The 20,737-nt window shown below is 42.5% G+C and overlaps 1 protein-coding gene across 1 annotated transcript in view; it reads left to right on the top strand.

Moving 5' to 3' along the window:
* The first annotated feature begins 4,501 nt into the window (after positions 1–4,501).
* EEA1 (early endosome antigen 1) overlaps positions 4,502–20,737 on the top strand; it is a 129,878-nt gene continuing 113,642 nt past the window's right edge. The window contains exon 1 of the mRNA XM_069584181.1: positions 4,502–4,902. Coding sequence (XP_069440282.1) covers positions 4,879–4,902 — 24 coding nt within the window. The 5' untranslated portion in view covers positions 4,502–4,878. The remainder of the gene's footprint in view (positions 4,903–20,737) is intronic.

Here is a 20,737-nt window from a genome sequence, read left to right as displayed (position 1 = left end):
AACTGATGAAGGAGCACTTTTGAAGATAAAAATGAAACAGTTTTTGGTGGGCCATGTTAAGTTTGAGGTGCTGGTTAGACATCCAAGAAGAAAAACAAAGTAGCTGGTTTTTTATCCAAGTCTGAAACCTGGGGAGATTCAGCACTGGAGATGTAGACTCGGGCAAATGGATGAAATTTTAAGTCAGGAGACTAGTTGAGATCACGTCTAGGCCATGTGGGATAGATTAAATGAGGGGTCTTAGAACATTAAGGAGGCACTGTAAGATATGCAATAGAGAAATCTTCAGACAAGTATTTGGAGGAATGGTCACTGAGAAGAAAAACTAGAAAGTAAGCTGTCAAGGAAGTCAAGAATAAAACAAGGAGAGAACCATCTAGTGTTCTCAGTGTGAATAAGAGTCAAATAAAGTAAAAGAAAAAAAATAAATTTGTCACTGGATTAGGCAACATGTATGTTGTTAGTGATCTTAATATGAACAGTCCCATCAGAGTAGATGAGAAGGCAGCTTGATTGGAGCGGGTTAAGAAGAAAATGAATAAACTGAAGGAACTATAAGTATGAAAGCCACCACGGGGCCTCCAGAGAAAGAAGACAGGAGTCTGCTGGGCAATGTTGGGTGCCTATTTGAGCTCTGTGACTTTTAATGTAAAATAAGTCCAATAGCCCCCGCTATATATTTGTACCTCTAGTGATATTCAGTTGCTCCTGTACAGCATCGAGTAGTTGGGTAGTCATGTTTGGGTTCTGCTAGCTGAAAACAATGGAGGAAGAGAGAGCTGAAGTTAAGCATATTTGCAAAGGGTAGCGGTGCTATAAAGTTGGATCATAGGCTTTAGGTTGGGTTTTGATAGAAATAAGGATGCTAGGGAAATGGCAAATTTCGTGAGACAGTGAAGAACAGAGAAGCCTGCCATCTACAGTCCATGAGGTCACAAAGAGTCGGACATAACTGAGCGATTGAACAAGAAGAAGGGAAATGGCTGATAGAAAGTAAGAAGGGCCAATGAACTGGAGGTCTTGATGGAGTCAAAGAACTTGTGAAATATGGATGTAAAAGAGTTAAATGGATAGAAATTTAGCAGCCAGAGGGCTTCCCAGGTGGTGCTAATGGTAAAGAATCTGCCTGCCAATGCGGGAGATGCCTGAGTTCCGGGTTTGATCCCTGGGTTGGGAAGATGCCGTGGAGAAGGGAATGGCAACCAACTCCAGTATTCTTGCCTGGGAAGTCTCATGGATAGAGGAGCCTGGTGGGCTGCAGTCCATTGGGAAGCAAAGAGTCGGACACGACTGAGCATGCATGCACTTGCTATTTGCTTGCTATGTTCAATTGGACTGTTTTGTGTGGGAAGCTGCTAGGTTATAATGAAGGATATTCTTACATGATGAAGTTTCACCCGCTGCTTATTTTCCTTTGGAGTAATGAAGTTCTCTAGTATATTATTCCAGTGATGGAGTTATCATAAGCTGCAGGGAAGAATACAGATTTTTTTTTTAAATAACCCATCTTGCTAAGCAGTAGGTGAGAATCTATTATATTAGTCAAAAGATTCCACTGGAGAATTTCAGTGGAGAAGGCCTTAGCATGTGACATCAAAAAGCAGCTTTAAACTAATTTTTGAAAAAATGTCACTTTAAATGTAAAAAGCTGTTTCCTTTCTTTGCTTACAACACTTGTGATGTCAAATGTGTTTTTTTCCATACCAAGCAATTCTCCAGTTCTCCAGACACCACCCAGCTATCCTACAATTTAATTCAGTTTTGCTACTAACAACCCAGTTAGCACAGACCCCAAAGGCTAAAGACTCAGTCCCACCAAAAATGCTCCTTACTTGAGATACCACTTGGAAGTCCCAGGTTGTCACTTATACTTTGGGCCAACTGGTTATATATTGGGGGTTCCCACAACACTTTCCCCAGCTTATACAATTTGCTGTCATCCCTGATGGACGTGAGTTTGAGTGAACTCCGGGAGATGGTGATGGACAGGGAGGCCTGGTGTGCTGCGATTCATGGGGTCGCAAAGAGTTGGACACGACTGAGCGACTGAACTGAACTAACAGGACTTCCCAGGTGTTGCTATTGGTAAAAAACTCCCCTGCCAATGCAGGAGATATAAGAGATGCAAGTTCGATCCCTGGGGTGGGAAGATCCTCTGGAGGAGGGCATGGCAATGTACTCCAGTATTCTTGCCTGGGAAATCTCATAGACCAAGGAGCCTGGTGGGCTACAGTCCATAGGATTGAAACAACTAAACACACACACACATATAATTGCTAACAGAACTCACAGAAATACTTACTCTTACTGCTGCTGCTGCTGCTAAGTCGCTTCAGTCGTGTCCGACTCTGTGCGACCCCATAGACGGCAGCCCACCAGGCTCCCCGTCCCTGGGATTCTCCAGGCAAGAACACTGGAGTGGGTTGCCATTTCCTTCTCCAATGCATGAAAGTGAAAAGTGAAAGTGAAGTCTCTCAGTCTAATCCTCAGCGACCCCATGGACTGCAGCCTTCCAGGCTCCTCCATACATGGGATTTTACTCTTACTGGTTTATTACAAAGGTTACCACTCCATAACAGCCAAATGGAAGAGAAGTATAGGGCAAGGTATGGGGAAAGGGGTGCAAAGCTTTCCCATACCCTCCAGACAGGTAATCCTCTAGCACCTTGATGCTCAGTTCTCTAAACCTCATTATTGAGGGTTTTTATGAAGGTTTCATTATATAGGTATAATTGATTATATCATTGGCCAATGGTGATTGTCTTTCAGTTCTTCTTCCCTGCAGAAGGTGGAGGGGGAATGTGGGCTCGAAAATTCCAGCCTTATAATCATGATTTGGTTAGTGCCCATCCTAAAGCTAGGGACACCCAACCATTCACTAGCATGCAAAAAGACACTCAAGACTCTGGAATTCCAAGGGTCTTAGAAGCTCTGGTGTCTGGAACCAGGGTCAAAAATCAAACATTACAACAAAACATGCTCTTATTACCCTATCACTCAGCATATTACTCAGGGGCAGGGACCAAATATATACTTATTACATCACAGTTTTATCACTTTTATGTTGGTGAAAATATTTCCCATATTGTCTGACAATAAAGTACCATTGCTTTGCTCTGTTTGCCTGGAAGTATTTAAGTGCACTGTCATCGATGGTGATTAATAATATATCAGTTGTAGGCACGACTGTTTTGCTGCACTATTGACACACACACATTTAAAAACAGACATGTTTGGATAGAAACAACATATTACATCATATAATGCTTTATTTACATTTTACAAAACATTTTTTAACCTTAATTGGAAAATAATATTTGCTGCGTTTTTTCAAAAGATCTGTATTTTCTAATAAGCACTCCATTCATGGCTTGGTAGACTTCAGATCGGCACCCCTAGCAGTTAATTGCATTCTTCTTCTGCCCTTCCCTATTTAAGGGCTTCTCTGGTGCCTCAGATGGTAAAGAATCTGCCTGGAATGACGGAGACCTGGGCTCAATCCCTGGGTCAGGAAGATTCTCTGGAGGAGGGAATGGCAACCCACTCCAGTATTCTTGCCTAGTAAATCCCCATGGACAGAGGAGCCTGGAGGGCTACAGTCCATGGGGTCGCAAAGAGTCTGACAGGACTGAGCGACTACACTTTGCCTTTCTTTCACTTTCCTTATTTAAACACTATTAAAGTTCCCCCACCCCCACCCTAAAGTGGAGCCTCTTAGCTAGTGAATACTGGCAGAATGGTAGGATTTCGCAGCTGTGATTTTTGAGTGTAAATAATGATGTCGTGCCTGGAAGTCAGTTCCAGGTCGACTTCCAAGTCCACGTCCTTGTTTTGGCAAACTGTTTATCTGTGACCTCATTATTTTTTCTTAATCTATGAAACAGATGCATTAAGGTCGTCACTTCATATACATCTGTTATCAGAAGAGGATTTAAAATTCCTTAGGAGAATGGACCAAGCATGGGCTTTAGATAGTGCAACATGTTAGCGACATCACCCCATTAAATATTGTTATAGTCCAAAACAGACAACCTCAAACTTCTCTTGCTAAATCAAATTCCAGTTTCTTCCTACCATTTTTTTCCGGTTCTTACTTTCCCTTCCGCTGAAATTAGGAGCAGGAAGGGAGAAGGGAAAGGAGCCAGGATTGGACCAGGGGAGAGAAGCCTATCAGACCGGTGAATCGTGTCTGTGATTCTCTCCTTTGCTTCCACCCAGGGACTAAGCGCTTCTAGCAGAAATGACGGTCCCGTTCAGGAACGGCCAAGGCCAGGCTCACACTGACAGATTTTACAGTGTAGTCTGAGGTGCAGTCTAGGTACCTGCCCCGAGATCCCTCTTGGTGTCGCGGTCACTGACCCCCACCGGTTCCCCTAGCGGGTACGCGGTCTGAGCGCGGGAGCGTCCTCCGACGGAGCGCGGGCATGCGCTCGGCGACCGTGGCGTCCCCCAACCAGCCGGAAGGAGCGGCGGCGGCGCCCACGTCCTGCCGCCTGTCCGTCACGCAACCACCCACGCCGCCGCCTCTTTCGATTGGTCGCAGACGCGGGCCAGGCCCCTTCTAGCCCCGCCTCCCGTGGATGGACAGGCCGAGAGGGCGGTGCGGCGGCGGGTGGGTCCGCCCCGCTGTCAGTTAGGGGGAAGACCTGGCAGGCGGGCGGCGCTCGCTGGCTACCTCGTCGCTCTCTCGGGCGCGCTCCCTCTCGCAGCTTGCGGGGAAGTCGGGGCAGCCCGAGCAGCCGCCGCCACCGCCTCGCCCCGTCCTCCTCCCAGTCCTCTCCCGGCTCAGTCCCTCCAGCCCGCGCACCCCCGAGTAGTCAGTGGCCCCCGCGGAAGGTTCGGAGAGTCACCGCGGCGGCGCCGGTGGTGTTTAAAACCATGTTAAGGAGGATTCTGCAGAGGGTAAGAGAGAGAAACCGTCTTTCCAGGAGCACGTGAGCGGAGAGCCGGGGACGCGGAAGCCGCCCCCTCCTGAGCGCGGGCTCCTTCCTTCTTTAGGCCCCGCAGCCCGGGCGGCGATTAGGCCTCGGTCGTCTGCTCCGGGGGCGGGCCGCGGGGGCAGGGAGGGCGGGCGGGCGGGGCGGCGGCTGGGCAGCAGGCCGGGCCGGGCGTCTGGTCCCCCGCGGCTCCGCACGCCCAGGCCCCGGCCCGGCTCTCGCGCGGGCTGTCAGTGCGCGCGGGAGGGTGTGGTGCCCGCACGCTCCTTCCAGAACCTGGAGTGGCTGTGAAAATGGAGAGTTAGTGCCTGCGGGTCCGGCCCGCCATCCGCGCGCCAGGCCGGAGAACGCGCGGTGGGAGCCCGGAGGAGGCTCGCCGCGCCCAGCGTGCCCCTCAACTTTCCACGACGCGCACCTGCCACACGCGGCTTCGGTACCTCAGCTGGGCGACCCCGCAGGGTGATGTGGTGAAGCCAGGCCTAGCGTCGGCCCAGTGGCAGTACCGACACCTAACTGGCAGAGTCAGCTGCGAAGGAAGATACTACTTACAGTTGGCAACTTTTTCCTCCTCCAGTTAAAAATGCGTTTTCCTCTGCCAGCCTAGTACCTTTTCCGAGTTATCCAAGAGTAAATTAGTTGTACGCTCTACCTAACGGAATGCTCCTTTACTTTCTGCCGGTGTATGTCCATTTCATATCTGGAAAAACCTTACGATACAAAGATAGAGTAGGAAGGCTGGAGGTGTTTTGTTTAGGAATCAGTTCCTAGAATAAGAATTAAAATGTTTTCTATAAGAGTTACTGTTAAGTTTTTGTTACCTTTTAAAAAATCTCTTTTTGAGACTAATGGGAGTGCAGCAAAAAGGTAAATGGTTGAAAATTTGGTGTCAAACCCACTAGTTGGTTCCTGAGGGAGTAGGATAACTAGTTCCAAGCACAAAAGGAGTTTGTTGAACTTGTAGTATGCAGTCCAGTAAGGTGCTAAAGAGAGTTGAGTCATCCCCTGTATAGAAAGGGAGTGTCCTTGCGCCTGCAGAGCTTTGTGAAACGTTCAAGTCACGTGAAACTTGGTCGTATATCAGGGGGAGAAATAGTTAATTTCTGTATCTGCCACCATGTATTGACATTAGATGGTTTTTTGCAATGTTTTTGTCAGTTTTTTGAAATCTTGATAAGTGCTGTTTTTGTCAGTAGCGAGGGCATGCGCTTTACTCTGGCCCTCAGCTCAGCATTAGAGGCATCTGTGCGTGGTTTACTCGCACTGATTAGAGTTTTTTTTCACACCTGAAGGAACTCATTTCCTCATGCCTCAGATTTTTTTGTAATGTAGTTCCACAGCTGAAGATTATCAATAGTTTGCCTGTGGTTTGCTTTGAAGTTTATAAATGAAACAAAGTGTTTACTGACTTAAGAATAGCTTTTGGTAGTTATAGGTTAGTTTTCAGAAATACAGCAGCTTTCAGGTACTCTTGATTTAGTGTTCTTAAGCGTTACAGTTGTATAAAGGTCATTTTGAGTGTTGGTGCATACACATCAATGGCTACAGAAGTTTCAGGTGAAACTACAAGATGGGAATTTATTCTGGTATTGCTGAGATGTTATAAGTCACTTGGCAAAACAGCATTGTTGACATCTGTGAGCGGATAATTCTTTGTTGTAGTGGGCTGTAGTTTGCATTGCAGGATGTTTAGCAGCATCCCTGGCTTCTGCCCACTTGATGCCATAGCAGCACCCCCTCCTCCCCAATGCCCTACCCACTTTTGTGACAACCAGAAATATCTTAAGACTTTACCAAATGTCACCTGGGGGCAGAATTGCCCTGGCTGAAAACCACTGTCTGAAATTTATATATTCTTTTATAGGAAAGTTTGAATTGTATCTCGTAGCTTACTACTTTTTTTCCCTTCAGTATCCTAGAGTGGCAGTAAATGCAAAGTATCTGCTAGGGGCCTAGGAACCAGTTAAATAAGATATGGGCCCTCCTTTCAGAATTCACAGCTAGTTGAGGGAATGACCATTTAAAAGTAATGGAAGTGCTGTGTAATGGAAGAATGAATAGTGCCTGCAGGCCACTTTCTGGGAGGGTATTGGGGCGATCTGGGAAAGCTTCTGGGAGGAGGGTATATTTGCAGCTCAAAAGAGGGCAGGGCAGGTTGGGCTGAGGGAACTGTGGCTGCCTAGACCAGAAGTCATAAAATGGGCATGTAGTATTAAGGGGAGTGTGAACAGTTAAGTCTAGGTAGGCAGATGATGTGCAGGGATTGGTAGGAGGTGAGGCTGCCAAGGTAGGTCCAGCTGTAGCAGGAGGACCTAGAGTCCCTTGGTGGAATTCGGCTCTAATCTTACAGATGGGTCAGTGTTAATGCTCAGCATTTAGTAGGAGCATTTGGATAACTCCTTAAAGAAACCTTGTAATTCGTATTACTAGGTTTTTTTTTTTTTTTTCGTATTACTAGTTTAAACTCCACAGGTGGTGTTTACTGACAAGTACAACTTGAATCTTTATGTTCCATGGCAACCATTTTATTTTCTCCCGCCTTGATAATCTTATTTCTCAGAAGAGGTCATGAGATATAAGATTAAAACTAAGGTGACTCGAAGGAGAAGGGGACGACAGAGGATGAGATGGTTGGATGGCATCACTGACTCAATGGACGTGAGTTTGAGTAAGTTCCGGGAGTTAGTGATGGACAGGGAATCCTGGCCTGCTGCAGTCCATGGGGTCTGAAAGAGTTGGATATGGCTGAGTAACTGAACTGACTGAAGGTGGCTTATTTAGAGATTTGTTTGAAATGGTGTTCATGCTTTGAAATTAAATTGCATACTTTTTTTAACATTCTGTTTTTTACATGACCTTTTCATTTTAACTCTTGTAATTTTCCTCTGAATAGTGTACTTTAAATAGCATTTTTGAAAAAAGAAACAGTGTGCATATAGTCAATTGTAACTGAGGATCTTTGAACATCACCAATAAGATATCAGGGTACTTTATAGAAAATTTAGTTTGTTTTTTCTTTCTTCCATTAGCTATTAAAAGGTGTTTCTTTGAGGCTTGTAAAAGTCTGAAAAAAAAAAAACATTGAGGTAGCTCTAATATGTTTGTATTGATTGTTTTGCTTAATAGGCTTTGAAGAGAAATGTGGATTTAAAGAGCTTCATGGCTGGAAAGACAGCAGCATTTAGTACTTAAGGCAGTTTATAAACTTTGTTGCCATTTCATTCTTAGGGATTTTACTCTGATTTAACAGAGATCTTTAAGTGTATTAGATTTGTCTTTATTGGTAATACTGCTAAAGAAAAAATGGATTTAATTCTAGAATTGTGGAAACAGAAGTCTTTTATGGTTAATGGGTCTCTGATTTTAAAAGTGAGAAAGTAGAAAGGGAGAGATTAAGTGTTTTATCTAAAGCAACACAGTAGGTGTCAGAACTGAGACTAAAGCCAAATTTTCTCAGGCCTTCTCCTCCCCCCTTTCCTCTGCTCCTCAAGTGATATGGTTAGCACTGTGCCAGTCATTGTGGAAAATATGGGAAAAATATGAGATCTAAATTCTCTCTCAGGGAACTTATATGATTAAGTGCCAAAGTGAATTATATAGAAAATGAAGGCTGTAGTAGTACAGAGGAGAACTCATCAGAATGAACCTGTGTGAGTGGAGAGTCTCCTTGGAGGGATGGGGTTTGAAGAAGATGCTTAGCAGAGGAAGAGTTACTTTCATTCTAGGAAGGAGTTTACAGTATAAACAGACTCAGAGACAAGAAAGATTTCATTCTTCCTGCTATCCCTCCATTCTTTGCATATTGCCTTTCAATAAACAAGTGTTTAATAACACTTAACATAACACTGCATATGTGCTAGATACTGGAGGTACAGCTGTGAATAAAACTGATTCTTACCCTTAAGTAGCTTAACACCAAGAGAGAGAGGTCTGCTTAGAGCAGAAAGAAATTGAGAGAAACTTAACAAAGATTGTATGACACCTCATCGTAGAGATTCTTGACCATCTAGCTCAGCCCTGTCCAATGCAAATATGAATCACAGACGTGATTTAAAGCTTCTAGTAGCCACATTTAAAATAAGTGAAGAGGGACTTCCCTGGTGATCCAGTGGTTGAGAATCCGCCTTGCAGTGCAGAGTATGTAGGTTTGAACCCTGGTCAGGGAACTAAGGTCTCACATGCCAAGTAGTAACTAAGCCTGTGTGCTACACCTGCAGAGCCAGAGAGCCACCGCTAAGACTCCGCGCAGCCAAGTAAATGAATGAAGATAATCACCGTCAAGGAGACATTCTTTAAAAAGTGAAGACGTGAAATTAATTTTTAAAATAGATTTCTTCTGACACAATATATAGTCAGTATAATAGTGTATCTAAAATGTTTCAACATATAGTCAACATAAAAATTACTGATGAGGTTTTTTTTATACTAACTTTTTGAAATCTGGTTTGTATTTTGCACTAACAACAGCACATCTAACTTTGGACAGGCCATATTTTACCTGTTCAGCAGCCTTATATGGTTGGTGGCTACTGTATTGGCAGTGCAATTCTAGTTGAATACATATATACTTTTAAACTTTTATTTGGAACTAATTTCAAGCTTACAGAAAGTTATAAGAATCAAATAATACAAGAAACAGCTGTATACTCTTTATCTGAATTTACTTAGTGTTCACATTTTATCCTGTTTGCCTTATTACTTGTATGCTTCTCTCTCTGTATATGTGTAATTTTTTTTTTCTTGAATCACTTGAGGACCAGTTACTGCTTTTCACCTCTGAAAGCTTCAGTGAAGAACAGGGATGTTCTTTTACGTAACTGCAGTATAGTTGCCAGCTTCATAAATTTACATTGATTCTATTTACTATTCATAATTCCGTTTTTTTCAATTGACCTGATAATGTCCTTTGTAGTATTTCCCCCTTACTAGTGTAGAGTCCAGTTTGTTTATTTATTAAAAATAATAATTTGTTTATTTTTGGTAGCCCAAGGTCTTTTTTGCTGTACAAGGCCTTTCTCTCGTTGTGGGCGGGGTGGCTTCTCTTGTTGTCGACCATGGGCCCTAGGTGAGTGGGCTGAATAGTTGTGAAACAAAACACATGGTGTCTTCTTGGACCAGAGATTAAACCCTTGTCCCCTGCATCGGCAGTCGGATTCCTATCCACTGTACCACCAGGGAAGTCACAGTTAGGTTTAGACATTATGTGTAGTTGTTAGCTTCTATTAATCTGAAACATTACCATAGCATTTCTTTGTAATTTATGATATTTTTGAAGAATACAGAGCCCCTCTTGCTTCCCCACCCCCCCCCCCCCCCGCCCGCCTCCCATGGCTATAGTGTACCTTATGTTGTGTTGCCATTGTGAGTAACATCAGGTGGCCAAAGTATTGGAGCTTCAGCTTCAGCATCACCCCTTCCAGTGAATATTCAGGACTGGTTTGCTTTAGGATGGACTGGTTGGATCTCCTTGAACTCCAAGGAGATCTCCAACACCACAGTTCAAAAGCATCAGTTCTTCAGCGCACAGCTTTCTTTATAATCCAACTCTCACATCCATATGTAACTACTGGAAAAACCATAGCTTTGACTAGATGGACCTTTGTCAGCAAAGTTATGTCTCTGCTTTTTAATACACTGTCTAGGTTGGTCATAACTTTTCTTCCAAGCAGCAAGAGTCTTTTAATTTCATGGCTGCAGTCACCATCTGCAGTGATTTTGGAGCCCCCCAAAATAAAGTCTGATACTGTTTCGCCATCTATTTGCCATGAAGTGATGGGACCAGATGCCACAATCTTCGTTTTCTGAATGTTGAGTTTTAAGCCAACTTTTTCACTCTCTTCTTTCACTTTCATCAAGAGGCTATTTAGTTCTTCACTTTCTGCCATAAGGGTAGTGTCATCTGCATATCTGAGGTTCTTGATATTTCCCCCGGCAATCTTGATTCCAGCTTGTGCTTCTTCCAGTCCAGTGTTTCTCATGATGTACTTGGCATATAAATTAAGTAAGCAGGGTGACAACATACAGCCTTGATGTACTCCTTTACCGATTTGGACCCAGTCTGTTGTTCCGTGTCCAGTTCTAACTGTTGCTTCCTGACCTGCATACAGATTTCTCAAGAGGCAGGTCAGGTGGTCTGGTATTCCCATCTCTCTCAGAATTTTCCACAGTTTGTTGTGATCCACACAGTCAAAGGCTTTGGCATAGTCAGTAAAGCAGAAATAGATGTTTTTCTGGAACTCTCTTGCCTTTTTGATGATCCAACAGATGTTGGCAATTTGATCTCTGGTTCCTCTGCCTTTTCTAAATCCATCTTGAACATCTGGAAGTTCACGGTTCACGTACTGTTCAAACCTCGCTTGGAGAACTTTGAGCATTACTTTGCTAGCGTGTGAGATGAGTGCAATTGTGCGGTTTGAGCATTCTTTGGCATTGCCTTTCTTTGGGATTGGAGTGAAAACTGACCTTTTCCAGTCCTGCGGCCACTGCTGAGTTTTCCACATTTGCTGGCATATTGAGTGCAGCACTTTCACAGCATCATCTTTTAGGATTTGAAATAGCTCAACTGGAATTCCATCACCTCCACTAGCTTTGTTCATAGTGATGATTCCTAAAGTCTACTTGACTTCGCATTCCAGGATGTCTGGCTCTAGGTAAATGATCATACTATCGTGCTTGTCTGGGTCATGAAGATCTTTTTTGTATAGTTCTTTTGTATATTATTCTTGCCACCTCTTCTTAATATCATCTGCTTCTGTAAGGTCCATACCATTTCTGTCCTTTATTGAGCCCATTTTTGCATGAAATGTTCCCTTGGTATCTCTCATTTTCTTGAAGAGATCTCTAGTCTTTCCCATTCTGTTGCTTTCCTCTATTTCTTTGCACTGATCACTGAGGAATGCTTTCTTATCCCTCCTTGCTTTTCTTTGGAACTCTGCATTCAAATGGGTATTTCTTTCCTTTTCTCCTTTACTTTTCTCTTTTCTTCTTTTCACAGCTATTTGTAAGACCTCCTCAGACAGCCATTTTGCTTTTTTTTCATTTCTTTTTCTTGGGGATGGTCTTGATCTCTGTCTCTTTTAAAGTGTTATGAACCTCCATGCATAGTTCATCAGTCTGAATTTGGCAATAAGGTGATGATCACCGGGTGATCAGTAGGTGTTTAGCATATGGAACAGAATTTAATTACTACCCTTCCCTGAAGCTGATAATTTATCAGACTAAAGACATATTCCAGGAGCAGGATAATGGAGCCGGTTGCTTACTGAAAACAAGACCAAGGTCTCAGAGTTGTACTGCCTAGTAATTTTTACTCAAAAGGAGGGTCAGAGTGTTCTTCTTGGACCTGCTGTTTAAGCGCTTTTAATTAAAAATAATGTACCAAAGTGACATATTTTAAGGCTACATATTTTGGTTTCCTCAGGCACATAGTAGGAGTTAATGTTTGCTGGTTGAGTATCTAAAAGAATGTTTTAAGAAGAAATTAATTTGTCAGTGTTGCATGTGATGCATATTATAGAACCGTAGGAGAGTATAGGCAGAGATCAGAGGAGATAGATATTAAAACCAAAGCAATTACGATTTGCCCTATGATGATGGCAGTGTGAGCAGAAGAAAGATGAATAGGAAAGATCTGAACATATCTCCTCATGCATATTTGTGTCTACTGTGTGATATGGATGCACTTATGAGTAAAATAGATGTGAACCCCCGTGGAGCTGAGTAACCAGAGGTGAACTGTGGAGCTGTTCAAACAGTCATAGTTATGTGGTCACATCCTTGGGTGAGTGATCGGAAGGAAAAGCACAGAGAGCCCTAGAAGCAAACAGCAGGAGGGCTCTGATCCAACTAAGATGTTCCGGAAGTCCTCCCAGACTAGTTACACATTTAAGTTTGATGACATTATTACTCATTTAGTGAAGCAAATTTTGAGAAGTGGAGTTGTTTCTCACTGTGTAGATTTATTTTTAGTGTGTTAAGAATAAAATTAAGGTATGGAAGAACCAGGGCTAGAACTGTTTTCTTACGTGGGTGGTCTTTGCTGGAGCTGAAGAGATAGTATAGTTGGTCAAGAACCTGAACTCTGTAGCCAAACTGCCTGGAGTGGCATCTGCATCCCATTTACTAGCTGGGTAGCTTTGGGCAAGTTTCTTTGAGTTCTCTGTGTCTCATTAAAATGGTCATGATAATAGTACCTTCTAATAGAACTGTGAGGATTAAGTGAATTAATACATGTGACGCTCTTACTACAGTATCTGGCTCAGAGTAAGTTCTCTATAAATGTTAGCTGTTGTTAATGTTTTTCTATTATTACGTACTCCAGCTTTATTCAAGGAATGCTCTTCTTATCACTCCCTTGTTATTTATTTATTTTTTATACTTTGTGTGTGTGTGTGTGTGTGTGTAGTCATTTGTCACAGTGTTGAACATCTATTCTGTACTAATTACTGGCTGGACTTTGGGATATTAGAACTCTTGCAGAGTTTTAATGGAGTGAGACAGAAACTTAAATTTAAGTAATTACAAAGCAATGTGATGTGTCAATAGATACCCAGAGGAAGAATGTGGTATGAGGAGGAGAGCAAGAATACACAGAAAAACTATACAAAAAAGATCTTCATGACCCAGACAACCACGATGGTGCGATCACTCACCTAAAGCCAGACATCCCTCTACATAAGCACTTTATTCTGCTCCGATTGTCCTACCATTGCTTGTCCACATTGCTCAGTTTAGGTGATATTTAGAGTTAGTATCACCTAAGAAAAAAAGTTGCTTGCTTTTTTTATTATTCTCCCAAAGCACCCCATACTGATTAAAAGAAGAGGTTTTTGAAATTAGACCAAGATTTCAAGCTCTCTGGTACCCACTGCTTTATTTATAAATTGAGCCAAATATGTACTTTATAGTATTGTAGAAGGATTAAATGAAATAATGTTCATCCAAGTAGACTTTAGGAATCATCACTATGAACAAAGCTAGTGGAGGCAATGGAATTCCAGTTGAGCTATTTCAAATCCTAAAAGATGATGCTGTGAAAGTGCTGCACTCAATATGCCAGCAAATGTGGAAAACTCAGCAGTGGCCACAGGACTGGAAAAGGTCGGTTTTCATTCTAATCCCAAAGAAAGGCAATGCCAAAGAATGCTCAGACTACCGCACAATTGCACTCATCTCACACGCTAGCAAAGTAATGCTCAAAATTTTCCAAGCTAGGCTTGAACAGTATGTGAACTGTGAACTTCAGATGTTCAAGCTGGATTTAGAAAAGGCAGAGGAACCAGAGATCAAATTGCCAACATCTGTTGGATCATTGAAAAATTAAGAGTTCCAGAAAAACATCTATTTCTGCTTTACTGACTATGCCAAAGCCTTCGACTGTGTGGATCACAACAAACTGTGGAAAATTCTGAGAGAGATGGGAATACCAGACCACCTGACCTGCCTCTTGAGAAATCTGTATGCAGGTCAGGAAGCAACAGTTAGAACTGGACATGGAACAACAGACTGGGTCCAAATCGGTAAAGGATTACGTCAAGGCTGTATATTGTCGCTGTGCTTATTTAACTTATATGTCGAGTACATCACAAGAAACGCTGAGCTGGATGAAGCGCAAGCTGGGATCAAGATTGCCGGGAGAAATATCAAGAACCTCAGATGTGCAGATGACACCACCCTAGTGAACTGAAGCGGGAGGGAAGGAGATAAGGAGTGGAGATGTTGAAGGCCTTGCAGAAGCCTGACTACCGCAGGCAAGGATGAACAAGGGACAGAAGGCATTTTTAGAGTCAGGGATCATGCAGATGCGAAAACCTGAAGCAACCTAGGACATCTTGGGGAAACTGTGAATATTTCTAAATGTTAATGCATATAGTTATAAGAAATGAGACAAGAGAATATTTTGGATATTATACAATAGACAATATAGAACCACAGAAAGTTCTTAATCAAATTTGTAATAATGAAGACTCTTCAAAAATATTTTTCCCAGGTAGTCTTCATAAAGAGTAAATAAGGCGAATCAGTCCTCTAAAATTTGTTAGTGACACCTCAGTGCCCACAGGAGATGTCTGGACTCTCTATGTTGGCATGCAAGGCCCATATTACTCTGGTTCCTCGGGAAACAAAGATTCCATTTCACGCTTATCTCCATCTACCTCTCTGTATATTCATTGACCACGGCATCTATTTAGTGGGTTTCCCACAACTTTCTCTCTTCTCCCATCCCTTCACATCTCTACATAAGCACTTTATTCTGCTCCGATTGTCCTACCATTGCTTGTCCACATTGCTCAGTTTAGGTGATATTTAGAGTTAGTATCACCTAAGAAAAAAAGTTGCTTGCTTTTTTTATTATTCTCCCAAAGCACCCCATACTGATTAAAAGAAGAGGTTTTTGAAATTAGACCAAGATTTCAAGCTCTCTGGTACCCACTGCTTTATTTATAAATGGAGCCAAATATGTACTTTATAGTATTGTAGAAGGATTAAATGAAATAATGTTCATGAAGCACTCACCATAGAACCAGCATTCAGTCAACATTTAATATACAGTGGTTTGGCCTTCCCAGGTGGCTCAGTGGTGAAGAATCTACCTGCCAAGCAGGAGACATGGATTCTATCCCTGGGTTGGGAAGATCCCCTGGAGAAGAAAATGGCAACCCACTCCAGAATTCTTGCCTGGGAAATCCCATGGACAGAGGAGCCTGGTGGGCTACAGTCTATGGGGTCAAAAAGAGTTGGACGTGACTTAGCATGTAAGCCAACCAACAACCCATATAGTAGCTTAGAATACTAAAACACTTAGTATATAGATCTCTGCAAAACTTATTACATTGTTTTTGTGGTACCGGACTTCACTGATAGACTGAGTTCCCTTAGGGTGGGGATTTTTTTTTTTTTCTCTTAGTGTGTAAGACTCTGATCCTGGGAAAGATTGAAGGCAGGAGGAGAAGGGGATGATAGAGGATGAGGTGGTTGGATGGCATCATTGACTTAATGGACATGAGTTTGCACAAACTCTGGAAGTTGGTGATGGACAAGGAAACCTGGCGTGCTGCAGTCCATGGGGTCGCAAAGAGTTGGACACAACTGAGCCACTGAACTGAACTGAAAACCTCTGTTAATATTTGATACTTGGTGTATTGAGTTGAACAAAACATTGTTTGTTTTTTTTCCTGTAGCATCCTACGTTGAAACCTGAACAAACATTTTGGCCAACCCAATATTTTTAATGACGTATGTTGACTTGGTAGCTGTGTAGAGAGGATGTCGCCATAAAGGCGGAGGCTGGCTAGAAGGTAGTAACTTTTCAGTTCCTAAAATTGTTGCACATTGGAATCATTGGGAATCCTTTTTTAAAAAAAAGAAAAAAAGATAACCATGTCCCTCCATTGAATCAGAATTTCTACATCCCAGGGGTTGTCAAAAGCTTGAATCAGATAATGGCTTTGGGAATAGAGAAAGGATAGATTTTCAGGAAAGTTAAGAGAATTAATAGGACTTATCGACTTGTGAGTAGTCTGGGTGGAATGGACTCAGATGAAGAATAGAGGATGAGGAAGAACAGCTTTGGGGAGAAGATGAGTGTGAACTAGAGGTTTGGACATCCCAATAGATACTCACTAGGTCCAGCACTCAGGAGGCAAGTGGAGGCAAGTATTAGATGTGTGTGCATATTGAAGAGACATGAAGTCAGATAAGGATTGAGTCGTGTCCACTGATTGGAATGGTAAAGAACTCTGGAGCCAGACTGAACCTGAATAGTTAGGTCATACCTAGTCTCAGTTTCAGGAGGGTCATAGGGAGAAATGATTGGCTGGGAAGTAAGGGCACAGAAACAGGAGCACAGACTTACTTTTCCATGATATATGGAGGAGAGGAAACAGTAGTTAATTAAATTTTAAATGCATGAATGTAACCTGTCATCCTTGGACAATATTCTAATAAATGCCTTTTATTTTCAAGGATTATAAACTTCCTCAAATCAGTCTAAATTGAAAGGGTTTATTGTAAGTTTTCAAAGTGATCTAAGAACAAGAATTGCTGTACAGTTGGGTCTCTAGACAGTGGAACCTAGAATGGTGTCAGGAGGAGAGGCCTCTCTTTTATCTCGCACAGTCTCACGGACCAGTGGCGTTTGGTCTCTGCATCTCTGTGTCCATCTTCCTTGCTGTAGCTTGCTTAGTATGCTCAAGCGAGCATCTGGCCACATGATTCTACTTGCTTTTCACCTTACCTTTGCATAGCCAACTGGCCAGATGTCTCAACTTCCATACCCCAAGAGAAGAATCTAAAATGTCCTCCTTATCTTTTCTTATTGGATAATGTGTAAAAGTCTCTGGTTTGCCAATAGTAGAGTTGCTTCCTCTGGGTCAGATGTTCACTGCTGGTTTAGTCAACTGAGGTTGGGAGTGGAGTGAGGTCATTTGATTCTTAAGATTCTTCCTTCTAGGAATTGTGATACCTTGAAACGCATATTTTACAGATCATTCTAGACATAAGCTTTACTCTGGCTTGGAAACAGTGATTATAGTTCTGGTTAGGTTCATTTGGTGCTAGCTCATTTTCTTAACTCTAGTTTTTTCTTTAAGAGCTTCTGTACTCTCAAGAAGCAATGGTATTTTGGCTGGATTATACTCTTATTTACCTCATGGCTGTATTATTATATCTGTTAAGTGCCAGTTTGTGTGACTAATTAGTCATTTTTCTTCATGGTCTGCAATTTGAAGGCCTATGCTTGAAGTTCAGCAGTAGTTCATTCTTCACACTGGGGTTGGTTTGTTTGCTTTTGTTATGCCCAAGTCGCGAAATCTCCCAATGACCACCAGGGAGCCAATATCCGATGCAAAAGCAAGAGAGTTTTTATTACCAAGCTCGAGCTGGGGCTCCCACCGTTACTGACGCAGCGGAAGGACTACTGATTAGTTATCCTCTTGTATAGGGTTGTGTGTGGATTTCTAATTGTTTTTTTTTACTTCCACGGTAAATCATTACTTCCAAGGTAAATAACAAATTCTTGAACTTAAAGTCAGGAGGTTTAACCTAAGGGCTGATTGGCTCGTGCACAGTGGGGCAAGTTTAGGCAATATCCAAAGTCTAAGTCTGTTTGCCTGGTACCTTTGCAAAATGGAGCTCTTTTAAAAGATGGAGTAGCTTAGGCTCTTCATTCCCCGCTTCTCAAGGACCCAAGACAGACCCAATCATGGGTCTGTGGTTAGCTTTATATTGTCTTTTACCAGGGGTGGGTTTGGTAGGGCTGCATATTGGGACCTAAGCACCCTAAGCTGCACCATGTTGATGCGGCCTTTGATAAAGTTTATCAACTTGTTTAGTAGACACGGTCTGAAGGTGAATAGCAAGAATAAAATGATCAGGGGCCCAGCCAGAGAAGATCTGAGGGTCGTGAGCCAGGGAGATGAACTGAACCAGGATTCAAACCAATTTTGAGACATTTCTCTTTCTCTTTTTCTCTGACTCAGCCCTTCTCTTATCTTGGCCAGGGACTCCCTGATTACCCCCGAGTGATTCACATAAAAACGTTCTTCCCCTAGCGCAGCACATAGGCCCCCTGAGAGACTTCATACTCAAGATACTTCTTGGGAATTGGGGTGGAGGTCTCTTTCTTCTGTAACTTCTTCCTGCTGTGCATGGGCGTAGGCCTGCCTAGCAGAGCAGAAGTCTCTCTTTACCTGATCTAAGTTGGGGTTTTCCACATCTGAAACCAGCTTCTACCTTTGTAGTAACAGCAATTTAGTTGGCCCCTCTCAGAGATGAAATAGACAAGGGCCAAACAGGAGACCTAACAGGATGGTCGTCTCTGATCCCCGGAAACAGAAGGCAACATTTGGGGTGAGGGTTGCAGGGTTTGTGACCCCTTCTGATTGGTTGGTGGTGAGGCAACAGGGCTGTGCTCCAGGAATCTTGTGTTCAGTCTGAAGTTACCATCTTCCACCTGGGTGGGGGCTCAAAGACATGGTTATGCATATTTCTTTGAGTAGGATCCAGGACTCTGTCTGGAGGCTGCGCCAACCTTTGATTGTTTCTGTTTTTGTATCCCCTCCCTTCCCTGATTAGCAATTGTTTGAATCTACGCTTTGGAATATAGAGAAGGTCAAGGAGGCTGAGCAAAGTTTATATCCTACAGATAAGAAATGGAGAACACAGAACAGATCTGTACTCCAGAGCCCCATAGAGTCCCGCTCAGTTTTAATTTTAGGGAGCTAGGCAACTATGACTGTGATAACTTCCTGTCAAAATGGGGCATAGGACTGCCACAGCTTGGAGTATAGACACTGAATTTGTAAGTATTTCTGAGTTCCAAGTTCTAGATATGGGTCTTGTATGATTAAAATCCTAACCCCTTGGTCTGCCATTTTGGTGTAACAGACCCAATTAGAAGTAGTTGGAGGAGTGATAACTGGAATTTAGTAGACAAAATAAATCATCTCTTTTTAGAAGAATAGGCCTGAAACCTAGTCTGGACCTGGCACTTCAGGGAGACTTGTAGCCATGTAGCCAGTGGCCTAGTTTTATAAAAAGTAAGGTTACTAGCTTCCAGCAGACATTGTTTTGAAAATGGTGGCATCCAAGCCTGACACGACTCAGAAAACTCAAGTGTTTAGCAATACAAGGTCTAATCTGAAAGTACACCCATAGCATCACCTAGTTATTTCCCAGGATATCTGAACCATAGCTACTCTATTTTGACTTTTAATTGTAAACTTTTCCTTAATAGCCAAAGCAGATTTCACTGTTAATGATGTCAGTGTTTCTCTAGATATGAGAAGATGCAAGAATTGGGACTCATAAAATCTTCTCCTGAAAAGATCTAACTATCTGAAGGCCCATTTTGCCAGTTTTTCCCAGAGCACAGAGTGCCTCATTCCTGATTTTCACCCTGAACTCCTTTCAGGGGCATTCAAAGTCAGCAGTTGCAGCGGCCATGAGTTAATCTTTGTAGATGCAGATGGTGAGTGTCAGTCTTCAGTTGGCAGAGCCCCTTTTTGCTCATAAACTTGACCATGATTTTGAGGGGGGCGTTTGATGACCATTTTATCCCATGGTGCTGAGAGTGTCCAGTCTCAGGTTTGGCAAAGATTCTGTTGACAGGCCACTCAATGTGCTATTACTGGACTAGGCCATAAAACAGTATCCAAAATTCTCTGGACCACCTGTCTTACTAGCCTCTTGGTCCAGGAAAATATTCCCTCTTGTTGCTTCTTCCCATGTCTAGAGTCACACCATTACCATCATCGATCTCATATGGGACTATATATTATTCTGTTAGAGGCCTCACACACATATTTGACAGTGTAAGAAACAGCAATTTTGTAAAACAGGTGAAATACAAATAACATAGCCAGCAGTATTAGTAAAGTCACAAGTAAGACTTATGTTAAGAACTTCCATTAGATGTAGCCCAGTATATCTTCAGGTCATCTGACTTAGTCTGCCCTGTAGAATCTTTATCTTCCAGGGAAATTATATATTGGCACCATCTATAAGGCACATGGCCCAGTTTTCTAGTGTTACTAGACTGATTATCTTTAGTATGATTTAAAAAAAAATTATTTTTTTTCAACACAGAGGAGACTTTAAACCTAAATTACTGTAGCCTGGTGTTATCTATATAAATCCATCCCATAATTGTAGGAGATTTTCCCCTCCTTTGCGGAAACTTTTCTTGTTCTGATTGAATAGAAAAAAGTTCAAATTTATAGCCAGAGTCAGAGCAGGCATTATTAATTGGCCTGGTGAGGGGATCCTATGTAGTAATATCACAGTGGCCTGAATATGACTAATTT

The sequence above is a fragment of the Ovis canadensis genome, chromosome 3 (genome assembly GCF_042477335.2).
Source record: "Ovis canadensis isolate MfBH-ARS-UI-01 breed Bighorn chromosome 3, ARS-UI_OviCan_v2, whole genome shotgun sequence".
NCBI lineage: Eukaryota > Metazoa > Chordata > Mammalia > Artiodactyla > Bovidae > Ovis > Ovis canadensis.
Note: the sequence above shows the minus strand (reverse complement) of the source record. Positions and strands in the feature narration are given on the sequence as shown.